The sequence below is a fragment of the Mustela erminea genome, chromosome 7 (genome assembly GCF_009829155.1).
Source record: "Mustela erminea isolate mMusErm1 chromosome 7, mMusErm1.Pri, whole genome shotgun sequence".
NCBI classification, from domain to species: Eukaryota; Metazoa; Chordata; class Mammalia; order Carnivora; family Mustelidae; genus Mustela; species Mustela erminea.
The window spans coordinates 107,177,208-107,204,004 of NC_045620.1; the positions used below are offsets into that span (position 1 = coordinate 107,177,208).

The following is a 26,797-nucleotide window of genomic DNA, read 5'->3' on the forward strand; positions in this document are numbered from 1 at the left end:
GCAGAAATATAAAAACCACTATACTATGCCATCATTTTTGTTTAAAAAAAAAAAAGAGCTGGGGAACAGGGATACACGTATATATGATTTGATCTACATACATTGATTTTCTCTAGAAAAGACACCAGAAACAAGTAACAATGGCTATCTGTGGAGGAGAAGGGGATTTTTACAGACCTGATGTGGGAGGCTGAGCATACTGTTGTACCTTTTAAATGTTCACCCATATTCAAACAATTACCTCTCAAAACCAAAAATTTTTAACAATTAACTAAAATAAAAAATATGAAGGTAACTATTTTAACACTAGAAATAGGATGAAAAATAGAAAATCTGATAAAACCAACACAAAGAAAGGAAGGAAGGAGAAGATAAACACCCAGGATTTAAAATAAAATACGATTAAATGTAAAAGAAATAAATATCCTTTTTATAAAGATTTTATTTATTTATTTGACAGAGAGAGACACAACAAGAGAGGGAACACAAGCCGGGGGGGGGGGGGGTGAGCAGGCTTCCCGCCAAGCAGGGAGTCCAATGTGGGGCTCGATCCCAGGACCCTGGGATCAAGACCTGAGCTGAAGGCAGATGCTTATTGACTCAGCCACCCAGGTGCCCAGTTCTTAAATTTTCTTTTGGGTGTCATTATGGCCTCCTCCTACACGTTTTTCAGATGTATTTTCACTATCACTCATTTTTTGTATCATTTGCAATTGAAGATTATATTTTATTTTAAGATTTATTTATTTTAGAGAGCGTATGAACGAGTATGCAAGCAGCGGTGGGGGTGGGGGTGGGGGGCAGAGGGAGAGAGATAATCTCAAGCAGACACTCCCACTCATTGCAGACCCTGAGATCATGAGCCAAAATCAAGAGTCAGACTCTTAACCAACTGAGCCACCCAGGCACCCCGCAACCGAAGACTTTATTTCTCTTTTAGCACAATAGTTGCTTATAAGCATTTTCTAAATTTCTAAACTGGATACTAACATAGCTTGTTACCCTTTTATTGTCAATTAGTTATTCTGTTGCCTTATAGGCAGAATGTCCACAATGACAGTTGTGCATTCCTGCTTTTGGTACTTGTTAAAGGTTTTCTTTGTGCCTTATTTATAGATGGATGTTATGAATAACAGTCTGTCTTTTAAAAGGAGAATGTATCCCACTCATTTCTTATCATTTGATATGTGTGGCCTCATTCTGGACATCTTATATTTACCTTATTGTTCTTCTTCCCTCTTCTCTTGAGTTGGGGTCTATTTGGGAACATTTTTAATTTATCTATTAATCCAGTAACACAAGTGAAGTAAAATCAAGTCATTTATCTGTATCCTTCCATTGGTTACCCTTAAACTGAGATAGAGTTAATACGGTGAACCATCAAACATAACTGAACAATACCTATACTCTTCCCCTTCCCTCAAATATGACTTTTAAGAGACTTATACTTTCCTCTTTCCTGCCCTATTTCTAACGCTCTGATAATATGAACTTTTTCAAGCAGATGACCTGCTGAGCACAGAGCCCTACGCGGGGCTCGATCCCATGATCTATAACATCATGACATGAGCCAAAACCAAGAGTCAGACACTTCACTGAGCCACCCAGGTGCCCCTGATAATATGAACTTTCATTCCTAATTCCAAATTACTTGTATCACACCTTTGTATGTTGAAAATACCTTTTGATTGCTCATATTGTTACTGAATTATCAACGCAAAATAATTTGCTCTTCTACTATCTAAGAAATATGATCTTCATTCTTTTATTGGTAACTTTCTAAAAACTTGACGGGATCCTCTTTTTTCTCTGGTGTGAAGATTTTTGTCTCACTTTCATTCAATCTAAAGATTCTTGTCCTTTAATTCTGGGGAAATGTTCTTTTTTATTTTTTAATTTTTTCTTTTTCATTCTTTTTAATTTAATTTTTAAGTTTAATCTCTTTAGTTCTTTTTAAATTTTTTAAAAAAATCCCCCAATGTTCTTCTTTTTAATAATTTTCCTTCATTTATTTTTTTCCTTTCATTTATTTTTACTACTTAAATTCATCAGTGTCTTTTTTTTTTTTATTTAAAAGATTTTATTTATTTATCAGAGAGAGAGGGGGAGAGAGCGAGCACAGGCAGAGGCAGAGGGAGAAGCAGGCTCCCTGCTGAGCAAGGAGCCCGATGTGGGACTCGATCCCAGGACGCTGGGATCATGACCTGAGCCGAAGGCAGCTGCTTAACCAACCGAGCCACCCAGGCGTCCCTCATCAGTGTCTTTATCATTCAGTCCTTCTCTTCATTCTTTTATTTCAACAAGCATTTTTAATTTCCCAAAATACTTCCTTACTCTGATTGTTCATTTATTTATAACTGGATTTATTTTGTAGAATCATTATATATATGCATAAATATATACGTACACAAAAATTCACAGATAAATGTTCTTAAATGTTTACTTCTCATAAATGTTTCAAAACCGGGCACCTAGGTGGCTCAGCTGGTTAAGCATCTAACTCCAGCTTGGGTCATGATCTCAGGGTCCTGGGATGGAGCCCTACGTCGGGCTTCCCACTCAGCATGGAGTATGCCTCTCCCTCTGAACCCAGCTTGTGCTCCTTCCTTCAAATAAATACATAAAACCTTAAATCAAACAAACAAAAAAACAAACAAACAAAAACTGGGGCTATAACTTAGATATTTATCTCATTATTTAATCCAAACATATTATGTCATCTGTTTATGTTGATATATGTAAGTCTATTTTTTTTTAAAGATTTTATTTATTTGACAGACAGAGATCACAAGTAGGCAGAGAGGCAGGCAGAGAGAGAGGAAGGAAAGCAGGCTCCTGCTGAGCAGAGAGCCCGACGTGGGACTCGATCCGAGGACCCTTAGATCATGACCTGAGCCGAAGGCAGCGGCTTAACCCACTGAGCCACCCAGGCGCCCTATGTAAGTCTATTTTCACTTAAATGGCTGAAAGGCATTCCAGAATATGTGCACTAAACAAGGTTTGTTTAGTTCAGTATTCTATTGCTGGACACTTAGAGCCTCCTACTTTTGCTATTACAAAGTCACGCTTCCAGGGCGCCTGGGTGGCTCAGCTAATTAAGCACCTGCCTCTGGCTCAGGTCATGATCTCAAGGTTCTGAGATTAAGGCCCACATCTGGATCCTTGCTCAGTGGGGAGCCTGCTTCTCCCTCCCCCTCTTCCTGCTACTCCACTTGCCGTGCTATCTTTCTCTGTCAAATAAGTAAATAAAAATTTTTATAAATAAATAAAAAGGGGCACCTGGGTGGCTCAGCGGGTTAAGCCGTTGCCTTCAACTCAGCCACTGCCTTCAACTAGTGATCTCTGTCAAATAAATAAATAAAATCTTAAAAATAAATCAATAAAAATAAAGAAAGAAAGAAACAAAGGCCCATTTCCTTGAGTACTTGTCTATGATTAGTACCCAGTAATGGAAATACTGAGTTTTAATTTTTTTTTTTTTTTTTAAAGATTTTATTTATTTATTTGTCAGAGAGAGAGCGAGCGAGAGCGAGCATAGGCAGACAGAGTGGCAGGCAGAGTCAGAGGGAGAAGCAGGCTCCCTGCCGAGCAAGGAGCCGGATGTGGGACTCGATCCCAGGACGCTGGGATCATGACCTGAGCCGAAGGCAGCTGCTTAACCAACTGAGCCACCCAGGCGTCCCAATTTTTTTTTTTTTTTAAAGATTTTATTTATTTATTTTACAGAGAGAGATCACAAGTAGGCAGAGAGGCAGGCAGAGAGAGAGAGGGGAGGAAGCAGGCTCCCTGCTGAGCAGAAAGCCCGACGCGGGACTCGATCCCAGGACCCTGAGATCATGACCTGAGCCGAAGGCAGCGGCTTAACCCACTGAGCCACCCAGGCGCCCCTGAGTTTTAATTTTACTAGGTATTCAAAAATTCCTCCTTTAAATTCCAGGTCAAGACAATATCAATCTTAACTGAATATAAATATTTTTAACTTTTTTATTACTTGAAACTTTAACCTCTAATTTTGGGGAATTAGAGAAATACTAAGAATTTTTTTTTTAGGGCACCTGGGTGACTCAAGTTAGTTAAGCGTTTGCCTTTAGCTCAGTCTGGAATCAAGCCATCAAAGCCCCACATCAGGTTCCCGGCTGAGTGCGGGAGTCTGTTTATCCTTCTCCCTCTCCTTCTCCCTCCCTACTCATGCTGGCTTTTTCTCTCAAATAAATAAAATCTTTAAAAAAGATTTTTTTTAATAAGCTCTATGCCCAATTTGAGGCCTGAACTCACAACTTTGAGATCAAGAATCACATACTCTACTACCCACTAAGCCAGCAAGGCTCCAAGAATTTTTTTTTATTTGTACATACCAGTAACCTCCAAGTTCCCAGCATTATGGTGAACATTAGCACATATATTAAGTCAACAAGAAAGACACAGTTTCTGTTGTTCTGCGATACTGAGTTTAATGCAGTGGTTTTTCAATGTATACTAATCTACAACTTAAGGAGTCCTTTGGAAATGGTGGGTCTATGAGGGTGAAGGGAGGAGGTACCACAATGGAAATAGTACTAGTATTTCATATATAAAAGAATGTTAAACACCAAACTCAACACCAAAAAAACAAATAATCCATTTAAAAATGGGCAGAGGACTTGAATAAACATTTTTCCAGACATAGAGATGGCTAACAGACACATGAAAACATCCTCAACATTAGTCATCATCAGGGGAAGACAAATCAAAACTATAATGAGGTATCACCTCACACCTGTCAGAATGGCTAGTATGAAAAAAAAACAAGAAATGGTATGCCTGGGTGGCTCAGTCATTAAGTGTCTGCCTCTAGCTCGAGTCATGATCCCAGGGTCCTGGGATTGAGCCCCGCTTCTGGTTCCCTGCTCAGTGCGAAGACTGCTTCTCCCTCTCGCTCTCCAACTAAACAGATGCTTGTGTTTCCTTTCTTACTATCTCTCTCTGTGTTAAATAAATAAATAAAATCTTAAAAAAAAAAAAAAGACAAGAAATAACAAGTGCTGGCAAGGATGTGGAAGAAAGGATGAGAAAAGGGATCCACTATGGGAATGTAAATTGGTGCAGCCACTGTGGAAAACAGTATGGAGGTGACTCAAAAAATTAAAAATAGAAATATGTATGATCCAATAATTCCACTACTGATCATTCACTACCCCCAAAAAAGAAAAACATTAAATTAAAGAGATATATGCACTCCCATGTTTACTGCAGCATTATGTACAATAGCCAAATTATAGAAACAGCCTAAGTGTCCACTGATCGATGAAAGGATAAAGATGCAGCGTGTGCACACACGCACACACACACACAGAAATATTACACAGCCATAATAAAGAATAAAATCTTGCCATTTATGACATGCGTGGACTAGAGGGCATTTTGCTAAGTGAAATGACGAATGAAAAGACAAATACCATATGATTTCACTAATATGTTGAATCTAAAAACAAAATGAATGAATAAACAAAAATCAAACTCATAAATACAGAGAACTGGTGGTTGCCAGTATGGGATGATGGAGCAAAACAGGTGAAGGGGATTAAGAGGTATAAACTTTCAGTTTTAACATAAATAAGTCACAGGGCTGAAAAATACAGCATAGTCAATAATACTGAAATAACATTGTACGGTGAGAGATGGTAACTACACTTATCATGGTAATATTACATAATGTATAAAATAGTTGAATCATTGAGGTGCCTCGGTGACTCAGTCCTTAAGTGTTTACCTTCAGCTCGGTTCATGATCCTGGAGTTCTGGGATCAAGCCCCACACTGGGCTCCCTGCTTAGCAGGGAGTCTGTTTCTCCCTCTCCCTCTGCTGCTCCCCCTGATTGTGCTCAGCTCTCTCTCTCAAATAAATAAAATATATTTTTTAAAGATTTTATTTATTTGACAGACAGAGATCACAAGTAGGCAGAGAAACAGGCATAGAGAAAGGAGAAAACAGGCTTCCCTCCGAGCAGAGAGCCCAGGCTAGATCCCAGGACCCTAGGATCATGACCTGAGCCGAAGGCAGAGGCTTAACCCACTGAGCCACCCAGACACCCCTAAATAAAATATTTTTAAAAAATTAAAAGAATAGTAAAATTACAATGTTGTACATCTGAAACTAATTTAAAAAAAAAAAAGAATGTTAGACAACATATAGATATACAATATATAGCAAAACACAGTCCGGTACAAGAGAAATTTGATTCTCGTGATTTTCAATGTCCCTCTGAACATTTATATAGGTGAAAAACATGACTCTGTTACTGGAAACTAGAGTTAGTTCCATTTTATGTAGGAGAACAGAAATACTTTGGATATGGTTTTAACACAAATGACTTTTTCCAGGAATGCAACTGTCACATAAAAAGAGAAAAGACTATTTTGTTTTGTTCAGAACTTACCAAGAGCACCATTCTGAAAAGTCTCAACAAATATTAGCGTTCCTAATGCAACATTTCAGTCAAATCTGTAACTGCTACACTGCCAGCAATTCCATGTGTACACACAGACATTTCTTTTTTTTTTTTAAGGTTATATTTATTCATTTATTTGAAAGAGAGTGAGCAAGCACGAAGTGGGGAGAGGCAGAGGGAGAAAAAGTCTCCCTGCTGAGAAGGGAACCGATGTGGAGCTCCATCCAAGGACCCTGAGATCATGACCTCAGACACAGGCAGACACTTAACCAACAGCCCCACACAGACATTTCACAACTTCATTATGTCTTCCACTATAGTCCTGCCCCAATATTTACACATATTGAAATACAGTACATATGATATTATATTATACATTGTATTATAAATTGTTTTCTATTTCAATTAGAACATAATACTGAGCTTGAGTTTTATTTATTTATTTATTTATTAAGATTTTATTTATTTTTTTGACAGACAGAGATCACAAGCAGGCAGAGAGAGAGGGGGAAGCAGGCTCCCTGCTGAGCAGAGAGCCCGATGTGGGGCTCGATCCCAGGACCCTGGGATCATGACCCGAGCCGAAAGCAGAGGCCTTAACCCACTGAGTCACCCAGGCGCCCCTTGAGTTTTATTTTTTACATAAGTTACACTATCGATCAATTTCACTTCAGAATAATAAAGTGGCATTTTTCCTGACTTGTTCTTACTGTAGCCAAAAATTAAGTATGAGGAAAATATTCAGCATAAGGCATCACTGCAAGATCATTTAGTCAATCTGTCAAAAGAAAATAAGGTTCAGGAGCGCCTGGCTGGCTCAGTCGGTTAACCGTCTGCCTTCAGCTCAGGCTGTGATCACAGAATCCTGGGATCGAACCCCACGTCAGGCTCCCTGCTTGGTAGGGAGTCTGCTTCTCCCTTTGACCCTCCCCTCTCTAGTATTCTCTCTTTCTCACGCTCTCCACCAAATAAATAAATAAAATCTTGAGAAAAAAAAAAGCTTTAAAAAAAAGAAAATGAAGTCTATTTAAAGAAAACAAAGATTTCATTAAATACTTTCAGTAGACAGTGATGAGCTTTAATATTGATCTTAAAATGTCATTAAAATTACACAAAAACAGAAAATCTATTATGATCCTGTTCCAGTTAACTACTGCTGAGTTAGGAATCACTCCAAAACTTAATGGCACGAACAACAACCATTATATTTTCTTCACAGGTTCAGTGAGTAAAGAATTCAGACACAGCACAGCAATCTTGCCTTTGTTTCACAATGACCAGGGCTTGAACTGGAACTCAAATGGCTGAGACTGGACCAGCTGGTGGTTCCTTCAGCACCTAGGCCCTCAGCTAGGGCTGTGAACCAGGGCACCTATCCAGGCCCTCTCCATGGGGCTTGGCCTTCTCGTAGCAGAGTGGCTGAGTTCCCAGTAGGAACATCCTGAGAGCAAACATTCCCAGAGAGGCAGGCAGTAGCTGCATGGCCTTTCATGACCTAGTCTTGGGAGTCACACTGCATTATTTCCACTATACTGTACTGGTCCCAAAAACATGGACCCCATCTAGCAAGGGAAGGAATGTCAAAGAATTTGGGGGCCGTATTTTAAAACCACCAGGGCTTGTTTTCAGCCAACCAAGATCCTGAAACAAAGTAACTGGTAGCCTGGCTGTTCTTCCGATTTGCTCCCCTGCTAAATTAAAGCTACAAATATTTGTATACGCAAATATAATGAACAAGACACATGAAGACTCGGAAGATAATCAAGACCCGGCCCCCAACATTAAGGAACATAACCGTGAGCACTCAGAATATGCAAACTGTGTGCTAAGTCCAGGAAAGCAAGCTGGAGAGGGCAGAGCAGATGTATTTAAAAAAAAAAAAAAATCAATTTCCGTACTTTAAAGTAATAATTGTGATTACTGGTTACAAATCTTATAAAAAGAGGTGCTAAGGGGCACCTGGGTGGTTCAGTCAGTTGATTATCCAACAAGTGATTTCAGCTTAGGTTGCGATCTTTGAGCCATGGGATCGAGCCCCAATTTGGGCTCCATGCTTAGAGGGGAATCTGCTCCAGATGCTCTCTCCCTGTCCTTCTGCCCATCCCTGCCATACTCTCTCTCCAAATTAAATAAATAAATCTTTAAAAATAAATAAATGAAAGGAGCACCTGGGTGGATCAATTGCTTAAGTCTCTGCCTTCGGCTCAGGTCATAATCTCAGGGTCCTGGGATCAAGCAGGAAGCCTGCTTCTGTCCCTCCTCCTTTTCCACTGCTCCTCCCCACCCCACGTTCTCTATCTCCCTCATATAAATAAAATCTTTTAAATAAATGAAAAAATACATAAATAAATAAAGGTACCGATTATTTTATAAAATCCAAAAATCCTATAAAATACAATAAACATCCTATATCTTTTTAATAATTATAAATATACTACCTGAACTTAAAAAAATAAAGTTCCCAATAATGCCCTTTGACACCAAGACATTTTATAAGAACACAATGACTCAGACCAGGATGTGATAAAAACTGGGTATAGAGGTCACATCACCTTTTACCACATCCTCAACTGTCTTATTTAAAATTTTAAGATCAAGGACGCCTGGCTGGCTCTGCCGGAAGAGCATGCGACTCTTGGTGTCAGGGTGGGGAGTTCAAGGTCCACACTGGGTGTAGACATTACTAAAAAAATAATTAGTTAACTAAGAATGTCAACACTACTTTCTGATTCTAGTCAAAATAATAATACAAAAATGCCAGAACCATCAATAACTTGGTAAACAATATGAATAGGACTTAAGGTAGGCAGGATCAGTCTCTCCCCAGTTCTCTCCAAGAGCTAATTCTCATTTTATAATTCTTAGAAGGAATAAATAGATCTCCCCATTTTCCTTCCCTTTCTTTTTCTTTTTCCTTATTTTTTTTAAAGATATTATTTATTTGACAGAGATACAGCAAGAGAGGGAATACAAGCAGCGGGAGCAGGAGAGGGAAAAGCAGGGAACCCAATGCAAGGCTCGATCTTGAGACCCTGGAATCATGACCTGAGCTGACGCCTAAAAACTGAGCCACCTAGGTGCCCTCTTCCTTCCTTTTCTTCTTCACAAAGCCCCAAGTGTGTGCGTGTTGTAGTGGAAACACACAGGCAAAAAGAATGAACATTCATCAGAAAATGACTATCCTCATTCATCTCATTTTCCCTACATCTCAACTTCATCCCCCAGTAAGTGACACAACAGGTACGAAGTTAGGAAGAAAATTCTAATGAAAGAAGAGAGCTGTTAAGTATAGTAAACACTTTACTTTTTGCCTGACAGGTTAAATACAGCAGCAGGTGACTCAAAATTTAATTTTCTAAAGCTTTACAATTTTTACTTAAAAATATAAAATCTTAAAAGAGAAAAAAAAGAAGGGAGGGCATCTGGCTGGCTCAGTCCAGAAACGATGCAACTCTTGATCTCAGGGTTGTAAGCTTGAGCCCCACACCGGGTATAAAGACTACTTAAAGATACTTTTTTTTTTTTTTTTTTTTTTTTTTTTGAGAGACAGTGCTAGTAGGGAAGGGGGAGGGGGACAGAATCTTAAACAGTCTCCACACTCAGTATGGAGCCCCACATAGGCTTTTGATCACATGACCCTGAGATCATGACCTGAGCTGAAATCAAGAGTTGGATACTTAACTGACTGAGCCACCCAAGTGCCCCTCAAAAACAAGATCTTGGAGCACCTGAGTGGCTCAGTCAGTTAGTGTCTGCCTTCGGCTCAGGTCACAATCCCAGGGACCTGGGATCAAGACCTGCATCGGGCTTCCTGCTCAGCAGGGAGTCTGTCTGGTTCTCCCTCACACTCTCCCCCTCTGTGTATGCTCTCTCTCTCTCAACTAAATCAATAAATCTTCTGCAAAAAACTTTTTTAAAATAAATAAATAAAAATAAAGCTTTACATTTTAGGAATCACAATATAAAAGTATACAACATGTCAGAAAACATCGAAAACATAAGAAGAAGACCATAAAAAGTACTGATGAAATTCACTTCTGAAAACCCTATCACTCCTGAGAACCATGCCCATTTGATTCCAGACCCTGGGATAACTACCTGAGCCGAAGGCAGACGCCTAACTACTGAGCCACCCAGGCATCCCCAATATTCCATTTCTAATAGATTAAGAGAATTGATATGGCTTTTTTTTAAAGATTTTATTTATTTATTTGACAGACAGATCACAGGTAGGCAGAGAGGCAGGCAGAGAGAGAAGGAAGCAGGCTCCCAGCTGAGCAGAGAGTCCAATTCGGGACTTGATCCCAGGACCCTGGGATCATGACTGGAGCAGAAGGCAGAGGCTTTAACCCACTGAACCACCCATGTGCCCCTCGACATTGCTTTTAAAAACAAAGTATATACTCTGGCTTTTCATGAAATTACCTTAAAGTCAGATTTCTTTTAATTCTTAGAAAGACAACAGAAGAGGTGCCTGGGTGGCTCAGTCAGTTAAGTATCCGCCTTCTGCTCAGGTCATGAGCCCAGGGTCCTGCTCTTCGGGGAGTCTATTTTCTCCCTCTACCCCTCCTACACCCAGCCCACCCCCACTCTGCTCGCTCACTCTCTCTCTCTCAAATATATACATATATAATATATAATAATATGATTAATAATATATTTTTTATATATACACATATATGTATATATACATAATAACACCATGAAATATCCAATCTGTTAAAAATACATAGCAATCTAGGCATTGCACTCCTCATCTCAAAATAAAGTCTCTCCCCCTGTGGTCAGACTGTGGTCTCCAAGACCATTTCCCAGTAAAAGGAGCCAGGACTCCACAGAGATGAAGTGTGAGGCAAGAAGTGTAAAAGATGAACCTGGAACACCTTGTCATATCAGAAAAGCAAGTAAGATAATAAAGACTAGGGGCACCTGGGTGGTTCAGTGGGTTATGCCTTCAGCTCAGGTCATGATCTCAGGGTCCTGGGATCGAGTCCCACATCGGGCTCTCTGCTCAGCAGGGAGCCTGCTTCTCCCTCTCTCTCTCTGCCTGCCTCTTTACTTGTGATCTCTGTCTCTGTCAAATAAATACATAAAATCTTAAAAAAAAAAAAAAAAAAGATAATAAAGACTACTAAGATCATTTCAAAATGACTCAAGAACCAACCTAGGGGCGCCTGGGTGGCTCAGTGGGTTGAGCCTCTGCCTTTGGCTCGGGTCATGATCTTAGGGTCCTGGGATCAAGCCCCGCGTCTGGCTCTCTGCTCAGCAGGGAGCCTGCTTTCCCCTCTCTGCCTGCCTCTCTGCCTACTTGTGATCTCTCTCTCTCTGTCAAATAAATAAATAAAATAAAATAAAATTTAAAAAAAAAAAAAAAAAAAGAACCAACCTAAATGAGCCCTCTGCCCAAAGGAGTACTACCTTTGAGGATCAGTAAAGATAATAACTGAAGGGCGCCTAGGTGGCTCAGTCTGTTAAGCCTCCACCTTCAGCTCAGGTCATGATCCTGGGGAGGGGCTCCCTGATCAGTGGGGAATCTGCTTCTCCCTCTCCTTCTGCCTCTCACCCTGCCTGTGGTCTCTCTCACACATGCACTTTCTCTTTCTCTCTCTCTCTCTCTAATAAATAAATAAAATCTTTTTTAAAAGGATAATAATTGATATATGTCCAAATCCTTGAGCTCATGATGAAACTGGTGACCTCTGGAGCATGCCAGGAACCATCTCGTTATTTTTAAAACTGGTAATAACTAAATAAAAGGAAAAAGCACATCCAAGCCTTTAAATTTAACCTGCCTGAACCTGAAGATTAACCTGATACATTAACCTGAAGATCAACCTGATAGATGTAGGGAATATTCACTTCACAGAAATAGTCTACCCAGTAAATGAGGGGATGATAGAACTAAAAGCACAATTTTCACAACTTTAACAAAATAATCAAGGCAATCATCAATCAACAATGATAACATTACAAAAAGATAATTTAAAAATTATGTTTTTATGAACACCTGGCTGACTGAGTCAGTAGAGCATGTGACTCTTGATCTCAGGGTTCTAAGTTCAATCCCCACATTGGGTGCAGAGATTACTAAAAAATAAAATCTTTAAGATGAAAATTCTGTTTTTACTCTTTGCTATTAAAGACATTAGTAGGAAATTTTGCAAAATCTGAATAAATCTAGATTGGTATACCATCATCCTTGGTTAGATAACAAACTCTCCTTTTTTAAAAAAAAAGATATACACGGAAGTATCTGTGTATATATCAGGAATTATGGGAAATAAGTCTTGAACTTACTTTGAAATGGCTCAAAACAGAATAAATACTTACTAGAGCAAATAGAGTAAATATAATGGAGCAAACGGAGTAAAATGTGAATATTTTGGATGAAGAGCATATGAGATTTCTCGGTAATGTTGTTAGCAATTTTTCTGTAAATCTAAAAATTATTTTGAAGTACAATGTTAAGGGAAAAAAAGAGAGAAACAGGCAACAATACATTATGGATCTCATAAAAGAAGTTCACAGCACTACCTCAAGAAGTAATCTTGAACCCACTATCTCACCTCTCCCCCCAAAAAACCCTATGACTTTAGATCATCTAGAATCTGAACCTAACTATCCATCTACAGAAAAAACATGGTAAAGAATACAACAGAGATGAAAGAACAACTCCAGACCAAAGGAAACTACAGAATCTTCAAATATTGAGGGACAGAGACAAGGAATATAAATCAATATCCACACAAAAATCTGTACATGAATGTTCACAATAGTTTGTTATTCAAGATAACTAGAAAGTGCAACAACCCAAATTGTCCATCAATTGAAGAATAAACAAAATGTTTATCCATCCAATGGAATATCATTCAGCTATAAAAACTAATGAAGGAATTCAGGCAATAACATGGAAAAAACTTGAAAACATTATGCTAAATTTTTAAAATACAGACACAAATTGTTTTAATTAGGGGTACCTGGCTGGTTCCGCTGGCAGAGCATGCGACTCTGGATCTCCTGAGTTCAAGCCCCAGGAAGGGCACAGAACTTACTTAAAAAAACAACAACAACAAAAACCCACATGCACATATTATATGATTCCTTGATATGAAATGTCCAGAAGAGACAATCTATAGGGACAGAAAGTGTACTGGTGGCTTCCAGAGGCTGAGAGGAAGGGGGAATGAGAAGTAACTGGTTTCCTTTTGCAGTGGAGAAAACATTTTGAAATTAGATAGTGGTAATACTTACAGAGGTTTGTAGGTATACTAAAATCCACTCAATTGTGCACTTCAAAAGAATGAATTTCATGCTATGTGAATGATGTATCAATTAAAAAAATGAACGGACAAGGGAAAAAACACTGAAGAGTACTATCAATCAATCAGAACCTATTAATCTTATTTGGATCTTGATTTAAACAACTATAAAAAAGAAAAAATTATAAAAGAAAAAACATGAAAACTAAGTAGATACTTGATAATACTGTTTACAGAATCCTAAATAATCAAAGAAAACAGAGTAAGTTAAAGATTGACCACATAGTTGCCAAGTATCCCCCCCAAAAAAACTTACTAAATACAAAGGGACACCACCTTGACCAAGTCATCAAACCTAACATAACCAGTATTAAGACAAACCAATTATGTGCTTCTTAATACAATACACTGAGAGGGACACAACATGACTTCCGTGGCATCCCTAAAAAAAAAAAAAAAATAGCCTGCAAGAAAGAACATAACATAACCTGAATCTAATCATGAGGAAACATGAGATGAACACAAATTGAGCATTATTCTACACAAAATAACTGGCTTGTTTTCTTCAAAACTATTAAGGTCAGAAAACACAAAGACACAAACTGGTTCCATAACAAGAAGTGACAATAAAGTACAATGAGTCTGGATTTTACTGTAAACTAAGAAAAAATATATACTGTATATACTGTAAACTAAGAAAAAATACAGCTATAAAGAACACCACTGGTACATGAAATCTGATTAAGGACTATGAATAATGGAGGGGCTTTTTTTTAAGATTTTATTTATTTATTTGACAGACAGAGATCACAAGTAGGCAGAGAGGCAGGCAGAGAGAGAGGGGGAAGCCCCACTGAGCAGACAGCCCTATGCGGGGCTCGATCGCAGGATCCCGAGATCATGACCTGAGCAGAAGGCAGAGGCTTTAACCCTCTCAGCCACCCCGACATTCCTGTTTCTTGTTTTAAAATATTTTATTTATTTATTTATTTGACAGAGAGAGAGAGAGAGAGAGAGAGACAGTGAGAGAGGGAACACAAGCAGGAGAAGCGGGAGAGAAATAAGCAGGCTTCCTGTCAAGCAGGGAGCCCAGATGCAGGGCTCGATCCCAGAACCCTGGGATCATGACCGGAGCTGAAGGCAGACACTTAAGGACTGAGCCACTGAGGTGCCCCTGAAAAATGGTTTTGTGTGAATATTAGGTTTCCTGACTTGTTTACTCTACTGTGATTATGTAAAACAATTTCCTTGCATTTGGAAAAGCTAACTGAAGTCTCCAACTAACTCTCAAAGAACTCAATTTATACATATAAAAAGAATGATAAAGTCAATAGGACAAAATGTTAATTGCTGAATCTGGATAAAGAGTATGCGGGAGGTTCCTGTATATTCTTGGCACTCTGAATGATGCCGTATCTTTTAGAAATACATACTACAATATTAACAGATGAAATGGTTAAGACATCGCTGGTGAGCTTCAAAATAGGGGGTGTCAAGGGGTACAGATGAGTTAATTGGTCATTTGTTGATAACTATTAAAGAAAAGTAATGGAAACTTCAGGGGGATTATACTATTCTCTGTACTTCTGAATGTTTGGAATTTTCTGTAATAAAAAGGCTTAAAGAAGTCCACAATGGAAAGGTTTTTAAACAGAGAAACTGAGGCTCGGGAAAATTAAGTGGCAACCACACCCAGGAGTTCAGCTTTGAAATCTTTCCAATGTACGACTCTCTCTCCAATAATCCTCCTTTAAAACCTTCTTATATAGTAAGAACTATCCAGGCAGTTTTATTCTCCCCACCTGAAATTCTGGTCAATACCAAACAGAAATACAGTAAGATACTTCCGACACCACCTTTGAGAGTAAACTCAGTAAATGATGGAAGAAACTGACAAATGCAGACAGAGGTAATCCACCCAAAGAAGAGATCTACAAATTGCTGAGGAGGTAGAAAACCAACTGATGTTTAGTAAGCACCTATTTATGTCCTTAGATCATTTAATCCTCACATCAATGCTGGCACAATTTTTTTTAATTTTGGTAAAATATATATATAACACAAATGAGGTGATTTTTTTTCAATCTCATTTTACACATGAGAAGAATGGAAATAAGAAATTAAGAATTTTCCCAAGACAAAGCAGCAAACTAGCAAAGCAGAATCTGAACCCAGGACTTTCTCTAAACTACATGCTTGCCATTATACTATTTGATTGACTCTTAAATCTCTTAAATTCAGTTTCTAAGAGTCAATACCAAGAGCCTAAACAATTCTGGTTTTCTACATCTACAAGCTTCCATGAACAGTCAGCAGACTCCCTAACAATCTTTATACTACCCTACCTTTGCTGCAGCAACTTTAGAAGCTACATTAAAAGCTAAATTAAATCCAGAAGTATATTAATGAGACATTTTATTTTTCTTAAGCTTATGTTGTAAATGGTAAATAAAATCCAAATAATTTTGCAAAGCCACTATTACAACACACTGAATTCATAAACTTTAGCTATAGTCAAAATAACTGATTAGTATATCATTTGAAAAAGGAGTATTTTGGTCTCACACAGGATAGACAGATATAAATGCCCTAAATCTGTCAATATATAAATTATAAATATTATGGAACTCATATCATTCTTTCTAAAGAAAAAAAATAGAAAGAAATTTTGAAACACTAGGAATTACATGGGCGCCTGTGTGGCTTAGTGGTTAAGTGTCTGACTCCTGATTTCAGCTGAGGTCATGGTCTTAGGGTTCTGGAACTGAGCTCCACACTCAGCTAGGAGTCAGCTTGGAATTCTCTCTCCCTCCCTCTGCCCCGCCCCCACACTTTCTCTCTCTCTCAAATAAATATAAAAATAAAATCTTTAAAAAAAAGAAAACACTATGAACTACAGCAGGAAATATAGTAGGAATTTAACATATGAAACAACCAATCTGCCTGATCAAACCAGTGATCCAGTGGAGAAGTGATTATCAAGCAGACACAGAACAAACCTTGCACATGATAGCCTCCCTTACCAAAACCTTCAAAAGCTTCAGATCTACAAGACCAGAGCATTACAAATCAGTGTCAAACTGAAAAAGACACATACATATGGTCCTAGTCTCATATATTTTGTAGCATGAAAATGGCTTCAAAATAAAGTACTCATATTCCACATATTTCTTCTTTCTTAAAATTTAAATCACTTTTTTTTTTCTTTATGATTCAGTTTGTCATTTTAAAACTCAAAGAGGTAGAGCACCTGCTGGCTCAGTCAGCAGAGTATGTGACTCTTGATCTCGGGGTTGTGAGTTCAAGCCCCATGTTGGGTACAGAGAGTTTTTTCTTTTTAAGATTTTATTTATTTATTTGACAGACAGAGATCACAAGTAGGCAGAGAAGCAGGCGGGGGTGGGGGGGGAGCAGGCTTCCCACCGAGCAGAGAGCCCAACATAGGGCTTGATCCCAGGACCCTGAGATCATGACATGAGCAGAGGCTTAACCCACTGAACCACCCAGGTGCCCCGGGTGCAGAGATTTCTTAAAAATAAAATCTTTTAAGAGATAAGTAAAATGAAAAACAAATTTTAAAATTAAAAAATGACAAAAGGAGCTAAAATATGTCAAAGCTATTGAATGGGGGGAAAACATAAAATAAAGGTTAATGTACAAACAAGGGCTCAGAGTTGCTATCTACAGGAATTCACCATATCTAAATATCACTTTGCACTTCTTTTTCTGGCAAACCTTTTTCTCATACATACCTAATTCTATATACATAAAATAAATAATTAGAACTTTTTAAAATGTAACTATTAACCAGTTGCTTTAGAAGGGGAAAAATGTCCTCCAAAATACCAATAAAGTACAAATGTCCTCATATTTAAATCTTTTCAAAACCACCACTGAAAATTGCAGATGGCAAAACACTACCCTGATTGTCTGGGAAGCCTACTTGCAAAGAGTTCTATTTCAATGTATTGACTAATATACATGTGATGCAACTTAAGAAAATACATACTAAAAACTGAGCACCACCCAAAAAATTACTCCCATCTAAACTAAGAGGAAGACAAATGGGAAAGCAAAAGGCTACATGTGATACAAGAAGTATTTTTTTTCCTATCATAGAAAACAAAAACCTTAAAACATTTTTTAATTTTCCAAAAAAAATTAAAAAGACAATTAACTTACTAGCATGCTTGTCTGCAAGCATTATAAGCGTGTTCGAAATATCTCGTCGTCTATAAAAGCACACTACTTTTGCTTCCACGTTGCCAGTTGCAGTCTAAGAAATAAGAAAAATAAAAGTTATGTGTACTGAATAGTAGACTCAAGCAGTTTCTAAAACAAAACTAAATACAACACAATTATAAGAACACTCTCATTTATAGTGTGCCAACCCCAACTGCGGGATAATCAGAGAGCTAAAAAATTTAAATGAGGATAAGCAGCATTTGCAAAGGTTCCAAGTGAAACCGAAATGTCAAACATACAATAACTTACTGGCATTAATTAAACTAAAGTGATCAGATCGCTTTAATGAACCAGAGAATGAAATCTGATTAGCCTTGAGAAACTAGTACCCCAAATTTTAAAAGCCACAATGTAACTTATTCAAGACAGTTAAACATATTTCCTCCAAACCCACTCCCAGAAACATAGGCTAAGAGTAAAATCACGCAGCCCTCCTAAACATGATGGGGAAGCTCTGTGAACGCGGGGAGCCATCACCCAGAATGGAACAGACGACTCAGAAAAGCATTCTCCAGCCCAGGTACCTCTATGAATCCGTAATAGTTAATATTCTCAGTTTCTTTATCTTCACAGTGAAAGTATTAAAAACTTTGAGTTATGAACACTGAAGCTCTTATTTATTTTCGACTACCATCTAGAATAGAACCAATATTCAGTTAGGTTGTAATTTTCTGCAGCTGGGGCCCAGGCTCCTACTCTCCTATTCCTTATAAATTCTGAGAACTTTCAAGGTCAATCATTCATTACGAAGTTCCTTGTAGAAACACACAGATTACAGTCAAATTCCAGTTTTCCAAAAAATTTGAGAACAAATTTTCAGAATTTCTCTGGACTTACGGATATATTCAGACATAAAGAAATAAGAATATACATATGCTGCAGTAAATGTGTCGATTTTATGAAGTTCAGTAGCAGTATTTTAGAATGAGAAATAGTCATGGAGAAATACTGTCCCTTTGAATTGAAATCATATTAAATCCTAACCAAAGTGCTTCTATATTTCACAATATTGTGATCAAATACATCCTCCAGAAGTAATGATCCAGCAATCTAATAAATGAACAGGCCAGTATTTCTTGTAAATAAAATCTATCAAATGACTATGATTACAAGCTCTTTATCAGTTCTGTTTTAAGACAAAAGCATGTTCAAAACACAAAGCAAGCATTTAAAGGCATATTTTTTCCTACCTCTCTAGTGAGTTCCTCCACTAGGAATACTCTACGAAACTAATTAAATTCTTATTTAAACCTGCTTGAGGTAGAGGGGCATAGTTCAAAATAAACATTCTCTTCTAAACGATGCACACGCTTAGCTATTAGGTATTTTATAACTACAGTATTCCTCTTTCCCTCTACAAATACACACACACACACATCCTTTCAAGCATGCCTCAAAAGTTAAGCTACTCAAACTGTGGTCCAAGGCCCAGTCTACAACTCCTGCTGCATAATGAAATGAGAACAGAGACTGAGAATGTGTGTTAGAGCATTTGGTAAAATTTAACCTACTGAACCTAATAATGAAAAATGAAGACTTGTTGGGTGCCTGGGTGGCTCACTGGGTTAAGCCTCTGCCTACTTGTGTTCTCTCTGTCAAATAAATGGATAAAATCTTTAAGAAAGAAAAAGAAGACTTGTGAACTTCATTTTTCTATTTTTTTTTTTATTTTACTTTATAAAAGCAGTTTGAGATAGTGAACCTTCTTAAAAATCTTTCAGCACAAATAGTTAGCCATGTACCGCTCTAAAGACCTAGGTTAGGAGCTCCTGGCTGGCTCAGTTGGTAGAGCATGCGACTCTTGATCTCAGAGTTGTGAGTTTAAGCCCCACACTGGATGGAGAGATTACTTAAAACCTTAAAAGGGGTAGGGGCGCCTGGGTGGCTCAGTGGGTTAAAGCCTCTGCTTTCGGCTCAGGTCATGGTCTCAGGGTCCTGGGATCGAGCCCCGCATCGGGCTCTCTGCTCAGCAGGGAGCCTGCTTCCTCCTCTCTCTCTCTCTGCCTGCCTCTCTGCCTACTTGTGATCTGTCTGTCAAATAAATAAATAAAATCTTTAAAAAAAAAAAAAAAAAAAAAAAAAAAAAAAACCTTAAAAGGGGTGCCTGAAGGGTGCCTGGGTGGCTCAGTGGGTTAAAGCCTCTGCCTTCGAATCAGGTCATGGTCCCAGGGTCCTGGGATCGAGCCCCACATCAGGCTCTCTGCTCAGTAGGGAGCCTGGTACCCCTCTCTCTCTGCCTGCCTCTCTGCCTACTTGTGATTTCTGTCAAATAAATAAATAAAATCTTAAAATTTAAAAAAAGGTTAAAAATTTTTTTAAAAGGCAGGGGTGCCTGAGTGGGGCAGTCGGTTAAGCGGTTGGTTGGAGATGGAGCCCTCGTGTCCAGCTCCACATTCAGCAGGGGATCTGCTGGAGATTCTCTTTTCCTCTCCCTTTGCCCCTCCCCACCATTCATGGGGCATGGGAGCTCTCTCTCTCTCTCAAATAAATAAATCCTTAAAAAAAATAAAAAAGATGAAGCCACAACAACAGCAATTTTTTTGCCGTGTTCTTTTCTCCATTTAGGTTGCAGCCTCTTAAATCCCTTTTCTGTCAAGCACATTTACTAAAATATCCTCTATCGATAAGGGGCTTTTCTTAAGCTCTAAAATCATTTATTTTTTGGGACGCCTGGGTGGCTCAGTTGGTTAAGCAGCTGCCTTCGGCTCAGGTCATGATCCCAGCGTCCTGGGATCGAGTCCCGCATCGGGCTCCTTGCTCCGCGGGGAGCCTGCTTCTCCCTCTGACTCTGCCTTCCACTCTGTCTGCCTGTGCTCGCTCTCGCTCGCTCTCTCTGACAAAAAAAAAAAAAAAAAAAAAAGTATTAAAATCATTTTTTTTTTTTTTAAGATTTTATTTATTTATTGGACAGAGAGAGAGCACAAGTAGGCAGAGAGGCAGGCAGAAAGAGAGGAGGAAGCAGTCTCCCTGCTGAGCAGAGAGCCAGATGCGGAGCTCAATCTCAGGACCCTGGGATCATGACCTGAGCCAAAGGCAGAGACTTTAACCCACTGCGCCACCCAGGCGCCCCTAAAATCATTTTAGTCAACCTTTCACTCATGTCAGTTTCTATCCCAACTTAGGAAACACTATTAAAACAAAAACAAAACAAAAAAAACCCACTACACATACACTTTACATTTCGGAAAGTGCGTGGTTTGCCTAAAGTAAAGAACAAGGGAAAAATGACTTTCCTTTCCGATTTCTGTCCTTATCCCCAAGAGATCCCAAGTGGTAGGAGGTGTCTTACCTTGGGTTTCATGAGGGAATCTCCTGAATCTATGTGCAAATTCCTATATATGCAAATGCAGATGGAGGTAGAGGGTATCATCAAACACTCAAAGAAATTAGTGACTCCCCTCTCCCAACCAAAATGACAGAAGGCACGAAACGGTAAAATGAATCTCAGAACAAGTCACATGGCCAATAAAATGTACAGACTATGAAGGCACACACAAGTTTTACAAAATACGCATCAAAAATAGTAAGTAACATGCTAATTTTTTCACGAGTTTAACTTCTAAAACTTCCTGAAACTATACTGTTACTATGAGCCCAAAGCTTTCTCTCACATGCATGCAGACACAATCTTTACAAGAACACCCAACCTAAACAGTAACTAAATAAAATTAACCAAAAGTTGTTTTCATAATTTTAATCTTATATTCGCCCTCCAAAAGATCACCTTCATAATATCTGAGTACAAATTAGGAGAGAGGAAAAAAGGAAATACAAGATAATCAATGTTGAACTGTGCTCATCAACTGATATTTACTTTTGCACCTAAAAGTTTCCAAAACTTTTAGGGAGAAAAACTGAGACAAAAAATCTATTACTGGGGACATCTGGCTGACTCAGTTGGTGAAGTATGCAACTCTTGATCTCGAGGTTGTGCATCTGAGGCCCGTGTTGGGTGTAGAGATTACTTAAAAATAGTATCTTTTTAAAAAAGTTATTACTGTAATTTTAAAAAATGAAATATTGTAGTCCAGCTTTCAAACTGAACAAGTAACATTGCAAATAGGATTTTTTGCTACAGAATCCAGGGGCACCTGGGTGGCTCAGAGGGTTAAGCCTCTGCCTTCGGCTCAGGTCATGATCTCAGGGTCCTGGGATCGAGCCCCGCATCGGGCTCTCTGCTCAGCAGGGAGCGTGCTTACCTTTCTCTCTTTGCCTGCCTCTCTGCCTACTTGTGATCTCTGTCTGTCAAATACATAAATAAAATCTTAAACAACAACAACAACCAGAATCCATTCTGTAAAAGGGAATTTTGGGTTCACCTTGGTGGCCCAGTTGGTTGAGCATCTGCCTTTAGCTCAGGTCATGATCCCAGGCTCCTGGGATGGAGCCATTGAGCCCTGATCTCCAAGTCGTTAGGCTCCCTGCTCAGTGGGGAACCTGCTTCTACCTCTCCCTCTGCTTGCTGCTCCCCCTGCTTATGCTCTGTCAAATGAATAAACAAAATCTTTAAAAAAAAAAAAAAAAGTGAATTGTCTATAACAATGGTGACTGACAGCTTATCCTAGGAATTTTGTTACAAAAACACATTCTATCCAGAAGATAATTAACAGGGGCCACCTGGCTCCTGGCTGGCTCAGTCAGCAGAACATTTGGTTTTTGATCTCAGGGTCCTGAGTTGAAGCCCCACTTTGGGTGTAGAGATTTCTAAAAATAGATATTTAATAAAATAGGTTAATGTCCTTTTTTTTTTTTTTTTAATTTTTTTGATTTAAGTAATCTCTACACCCAATACAGGGCTCAAACTCATGACTCCAAGATCAAGAGTCACATGCTCTACCAAATGACCCAGCCAGGAGCCTCTAGGTTAATGTCTTTTCCTATCCTGGCTTGATTAGAATATATCAAGTGTTCTTAAATTCATTATTTGGATTTCCCATCGTGTTAACTTTCCCCACTTTGCCAACTTAACCTCTGATCCTCTCAGGGCCTTTATCTGGAAGACTAATGTGGCCTCTCTCCCATGGCTACCTCTTTCTTATTCTTTAGGCCTCAACTTCAATGTCCTTGAGATCCTTTCCTTTTCTATCCAAAAGAAGGGACCTCTGCTATTCCCTAAGTCAAGGCTCTTGTTTATGTCCTTCTTAAAAGTTAACATCAGGATGTTAAGTTAACATCAGTCTATTAAGCTTCTGACTCTTTGTTTTGGTTCAGGTCATGAGATCAAGCACCAAGTCAAGTTCCCTCCTCAGCACAGCATCTGCTTGAGGTTCTCTCTACCTCTCCCTTTGCCTCTCCCCCTACTCATATTTTCTCTCTCAAGTAAATACATAAATCTTAAAAAAAAAAAAAAAAAAGTTAACATCATTTTTGCTATTTTCTTTATGCCTGTTAATTTGCCTTTTCATGTACCCACCCCCCCATGAGAATGGAGACTCTGTGTGGGCAGAAAACATGTCTGTATTGTTCACTGTCATATATCTGAGCCTAGTCTAGTGCCTGGTACATAACAGGTACTCAATAAATATTTGTTTAGTGAATTATTTAAAATAAAATATCCTTTCCACATTATTTCAGAAATAAAGGCCCTATTGGACGCCTGGGTGGCTCGGTCAGGTGAGTATCTGCCTTCGGGTCCTAGGATCGAGTCCTGCATTGGGCTCTTTGCTTAGTCTGGAGCCTGCTTCTCCCTTTGCCTCTGCCTGCTGCTCCCCTTGCTTGTACTATCTCTTTCTCTCTCTACCTGACAAATTAATAAGTAAAACATTTTTTAAAAAAAGAAAGTCCCTATGTATGGGATGCCTGGGTGGCTCAGTCGGTTAAGTGTCTGCCTTTGGCTCAGGTCATGATGCTGGAGTCCCAGGATGGAGCCCCACATCAAGCTCCCTGCTCAGCAGGGAGTCAGCGTCTCCCTCTGCCCCTCCCCCAGCTCATGTTCTCTTTCTTGCTTAGTCTCTTGCTTCCAAATAAATGAATATTTTTTTTAAATGGCCCTAAGTAGGGGCGCCTGGGTGGCTCAGTGGGTTAAGCCGCTGCCTTCGGCTCAGGTCATGATCTCAGGGTCCTGGGATCGAGTCCCACATCGGGCTCTCTGCTCAGCAGGGAGCCTGCTTCCCTCTCTCTCTCTCTGCCTGCCTCTCTGTCTACTTGTGATCTCTCTCTGTCAAATAAATAAATAAAATCTTTAAAAAAAAAAAAAATAAATGGCCCTAAGTAAATACTTAGTATTTAGCCAATCTGACTTATTTACCAATAATCCATTCATTCAAACTGCTACCATCTGAAAGTACAGTCTACTCTCTCATAGTTCAGTCCTCCCCAGCCTGCATAAAACCATTAATATATTAAGGGCTCTCTGCTGAAAGCAGACAGCCAGTGAGAAGGTGAGGATGGAGAGTGAGGGATACTTCTGGAGTGAAGAGTAATATAATGATAAAGGAGTGTGAAATGAGCCAGGTTCAAGCCAGGTGTGCAACCCAGTCACTTAACCACTGTGTCCTTCACAACAACTCCAGGATGCATCTATCCTAAAGGTTTAAGGTTATTCTGAGGCAAAAAAAAAAAAAAAAAAAAAGTAAAAATATGAATCCCCAGATCATATGCTTCCAGAACACCATGATCTGATGTTTGCAAATTTAGCACAGCTGCAATTTTCCTTCTACTTGTGGGATTATTTGGCTGATGCTTGTCTCCACTACCAGACCTATTTTTGTTCACCCTTGAATTCCTAAAAGCACATATCTAAAAATGCCTGGCAGGTAGCAGGTCCTCAGAAATATCTGTAAAATGAATGAATCAAAATACTTTGTAAATGGTAAAGCTACATGCAAGCATTAACGTCAGACATTTGAGAAATTCATTAATTCAACAAATATTTACTGAATGCCTTAACTATGTGCCAGTCACTTATTCTAAGGCACTTGGGATGCATTAGTGAACAGAAAAGATCACCTCACACAGAGCTTACATTCTAGTCTGAGAAAATGGGCAATGAAAACAAACACAATAACGAAGTATACTGGAAGGTGATAAATGATATGGAGAAAAGAGTAAGGCAGAGCAAGACACAGGGGATTAGAAACAACTTGGTGGCCCTAAGGTATATGCATGTGAAAACAGCCAAGAGTCTACTGTGCTTAGAGCTAAATGAGCAAGGCAGAGAGCAGTAAGAATGGAGGTCAGAGGGACAGGGAGCAGGCAGAGAAAATATCTCAAAGGCCAACATTTTTCTTTGTATCCTAATTAATTCTCTAAATAAACTGATAAACAGTTTCAAGTTGCTATACTCTTATACATCAATAACATAAAAGAGAAGATCAGAATAATGCTCCAACATTTCCCACCCACAGACTGATCTAATCCTAAAGTCATTCTCTTCATTTGCTGGTGGTGGTCTCTAATACAACAGAATTTTTATAAATGCAAGGTCCATGGGGATCTCTCCAGAAGCAAATCAAGATCTCAGGGTTCATCGCGTGCCTGGGTGGCTCTGCCAGCAAAGCATCTGGCTTTGGCTCAGGTCATGATCCCAGGGTCCTGGGACAGAGCCCCACATCAGGCTCCCTGCTCAGTGGGGAGCCTCCTTCTCCCTCTCCCTGCCACTCCCTCTGCTTATACATACACACACACACACACACACACACACTCTCTCTCTCTCTCTCTCTCTCTCTTTTTCGTCAAATAAATAAATAAAATCTTAAAAAAACAAACAAAACTCAGCATTCATAAACCAGAAATGCCCTAAATCAGACTTTGCTTCCTAGGACTCAGAATTGGCCCAATCTCTACATGGTACTTTGGGGGAAATGTATAGCTAGACAGTCCCCAACATTTTAACACTAGGAATTCTCTTAAGCTATAAAAATAACCTTCAAAGCTGGTAGGGAGGAAACCAGAGCACCATTAGTAATCCATGGTTCATACTGTTTATGACTTTTCATATGCCCCCATTATAAAAGCTAACCTATTGCAAAGTCACAATGCTTCTGATGTCCTAGACACAAGCAATCAAAAACAAACCTTAATATAAAAGTTTTATTTACTTAAGGCCTAAAGTAGGAAGCTACTTTACATTATACCAAAACTGTATTCTTATTAGTCAGTCTAATCCAAAATTTTATAAATTCCTTTTAATACTTTATTTCCTAGCTTTCTCCTTCTAAAGCTAGAAGAGAAAAACAATAGTCCACCAAAAAGGGAGAAAAACAATTATGACTTTAAATGTAAAAAAGGGATTGAGTTACAGGAGTGCCCTGCCTTGAGAAGCTCTCAGCAATCAGAGGAAATCTGCAGATGTTAAATACTTCGTAACATTTAATGTCATAGGTAATTATACAAAGCAAAAGAATATTCAGAATTCTGCATGACTGTCTACTCTACAATCGCTATTTTCAAAGAGTCTAGGAATGAAAGTAAAATCACCCCTTATGCCCTTTACCTAATTACCCTTCAATGGAAAACAATTATTTTTTAATATTAAAATCCTGAACATTCAGTGTATATATACCTTGTTGAGTTCTTCTATCCTTCTGATTAGATACGGGTTACTGGAGGAATTCTCAAAGTAGACATAATCTGTAATTAAAGGAAGTAAAGAGCTTAATCTTTTCAACAGAAAGTTCACATTTGTCAATCTATGACTTTCTATATTAGGCAATGCACATTCAAAATGAAGCGCGTAATTCATTCCCGGGAAAAAGCAATACAACTTTAATATATTTTCTCATATGTCTACTATTCACAGACCCTTATTTTCCTGGCATTTTCATTTCAATTAATGTGTTATCAAGTTCTCCTAGTATTTGGAGCCACACATCACTTCTTTACTAATAAACAAAAAGACTCTTCTCATCACCGAGTAGTCAGGGCT

General features: G+C 38.8%; 1 protein-coding gene across 6 annotated transcripts in view; it reads right to left on the reverse strand.

Moving 5' to 3' along the window:
• MTA3 (metastasis associated 1 family member 3) overlaps nt 1-26,797 on the reverse strand; it is a 212,038-nt gene that overhangs the window by 136,337 nt on the left and 48,904 nt on the right. For all 6 annotated transcript variants that reach the window (XM_032352843.1, XM_032352842.1, XM_032352838.1 and 3 more), the window contains exons 2-3: nt 26,435-26,502; nt 17,869-17,962 (exon numbers count right to left, since the gene is read on the reverse strand). In XM_032352843.1, the coding sequence (XP_032208734.1) occupies nt 17,869-17,890 (22 nt within the window). In that variant the 5' untranslated portion in view covers nt 17,891-17,962; nt 26,435-26,502. The remainder of the gene's footprint in view (nt 1-17,868; nt 17,963-26,434; nt 26,503-26,797) is intronic.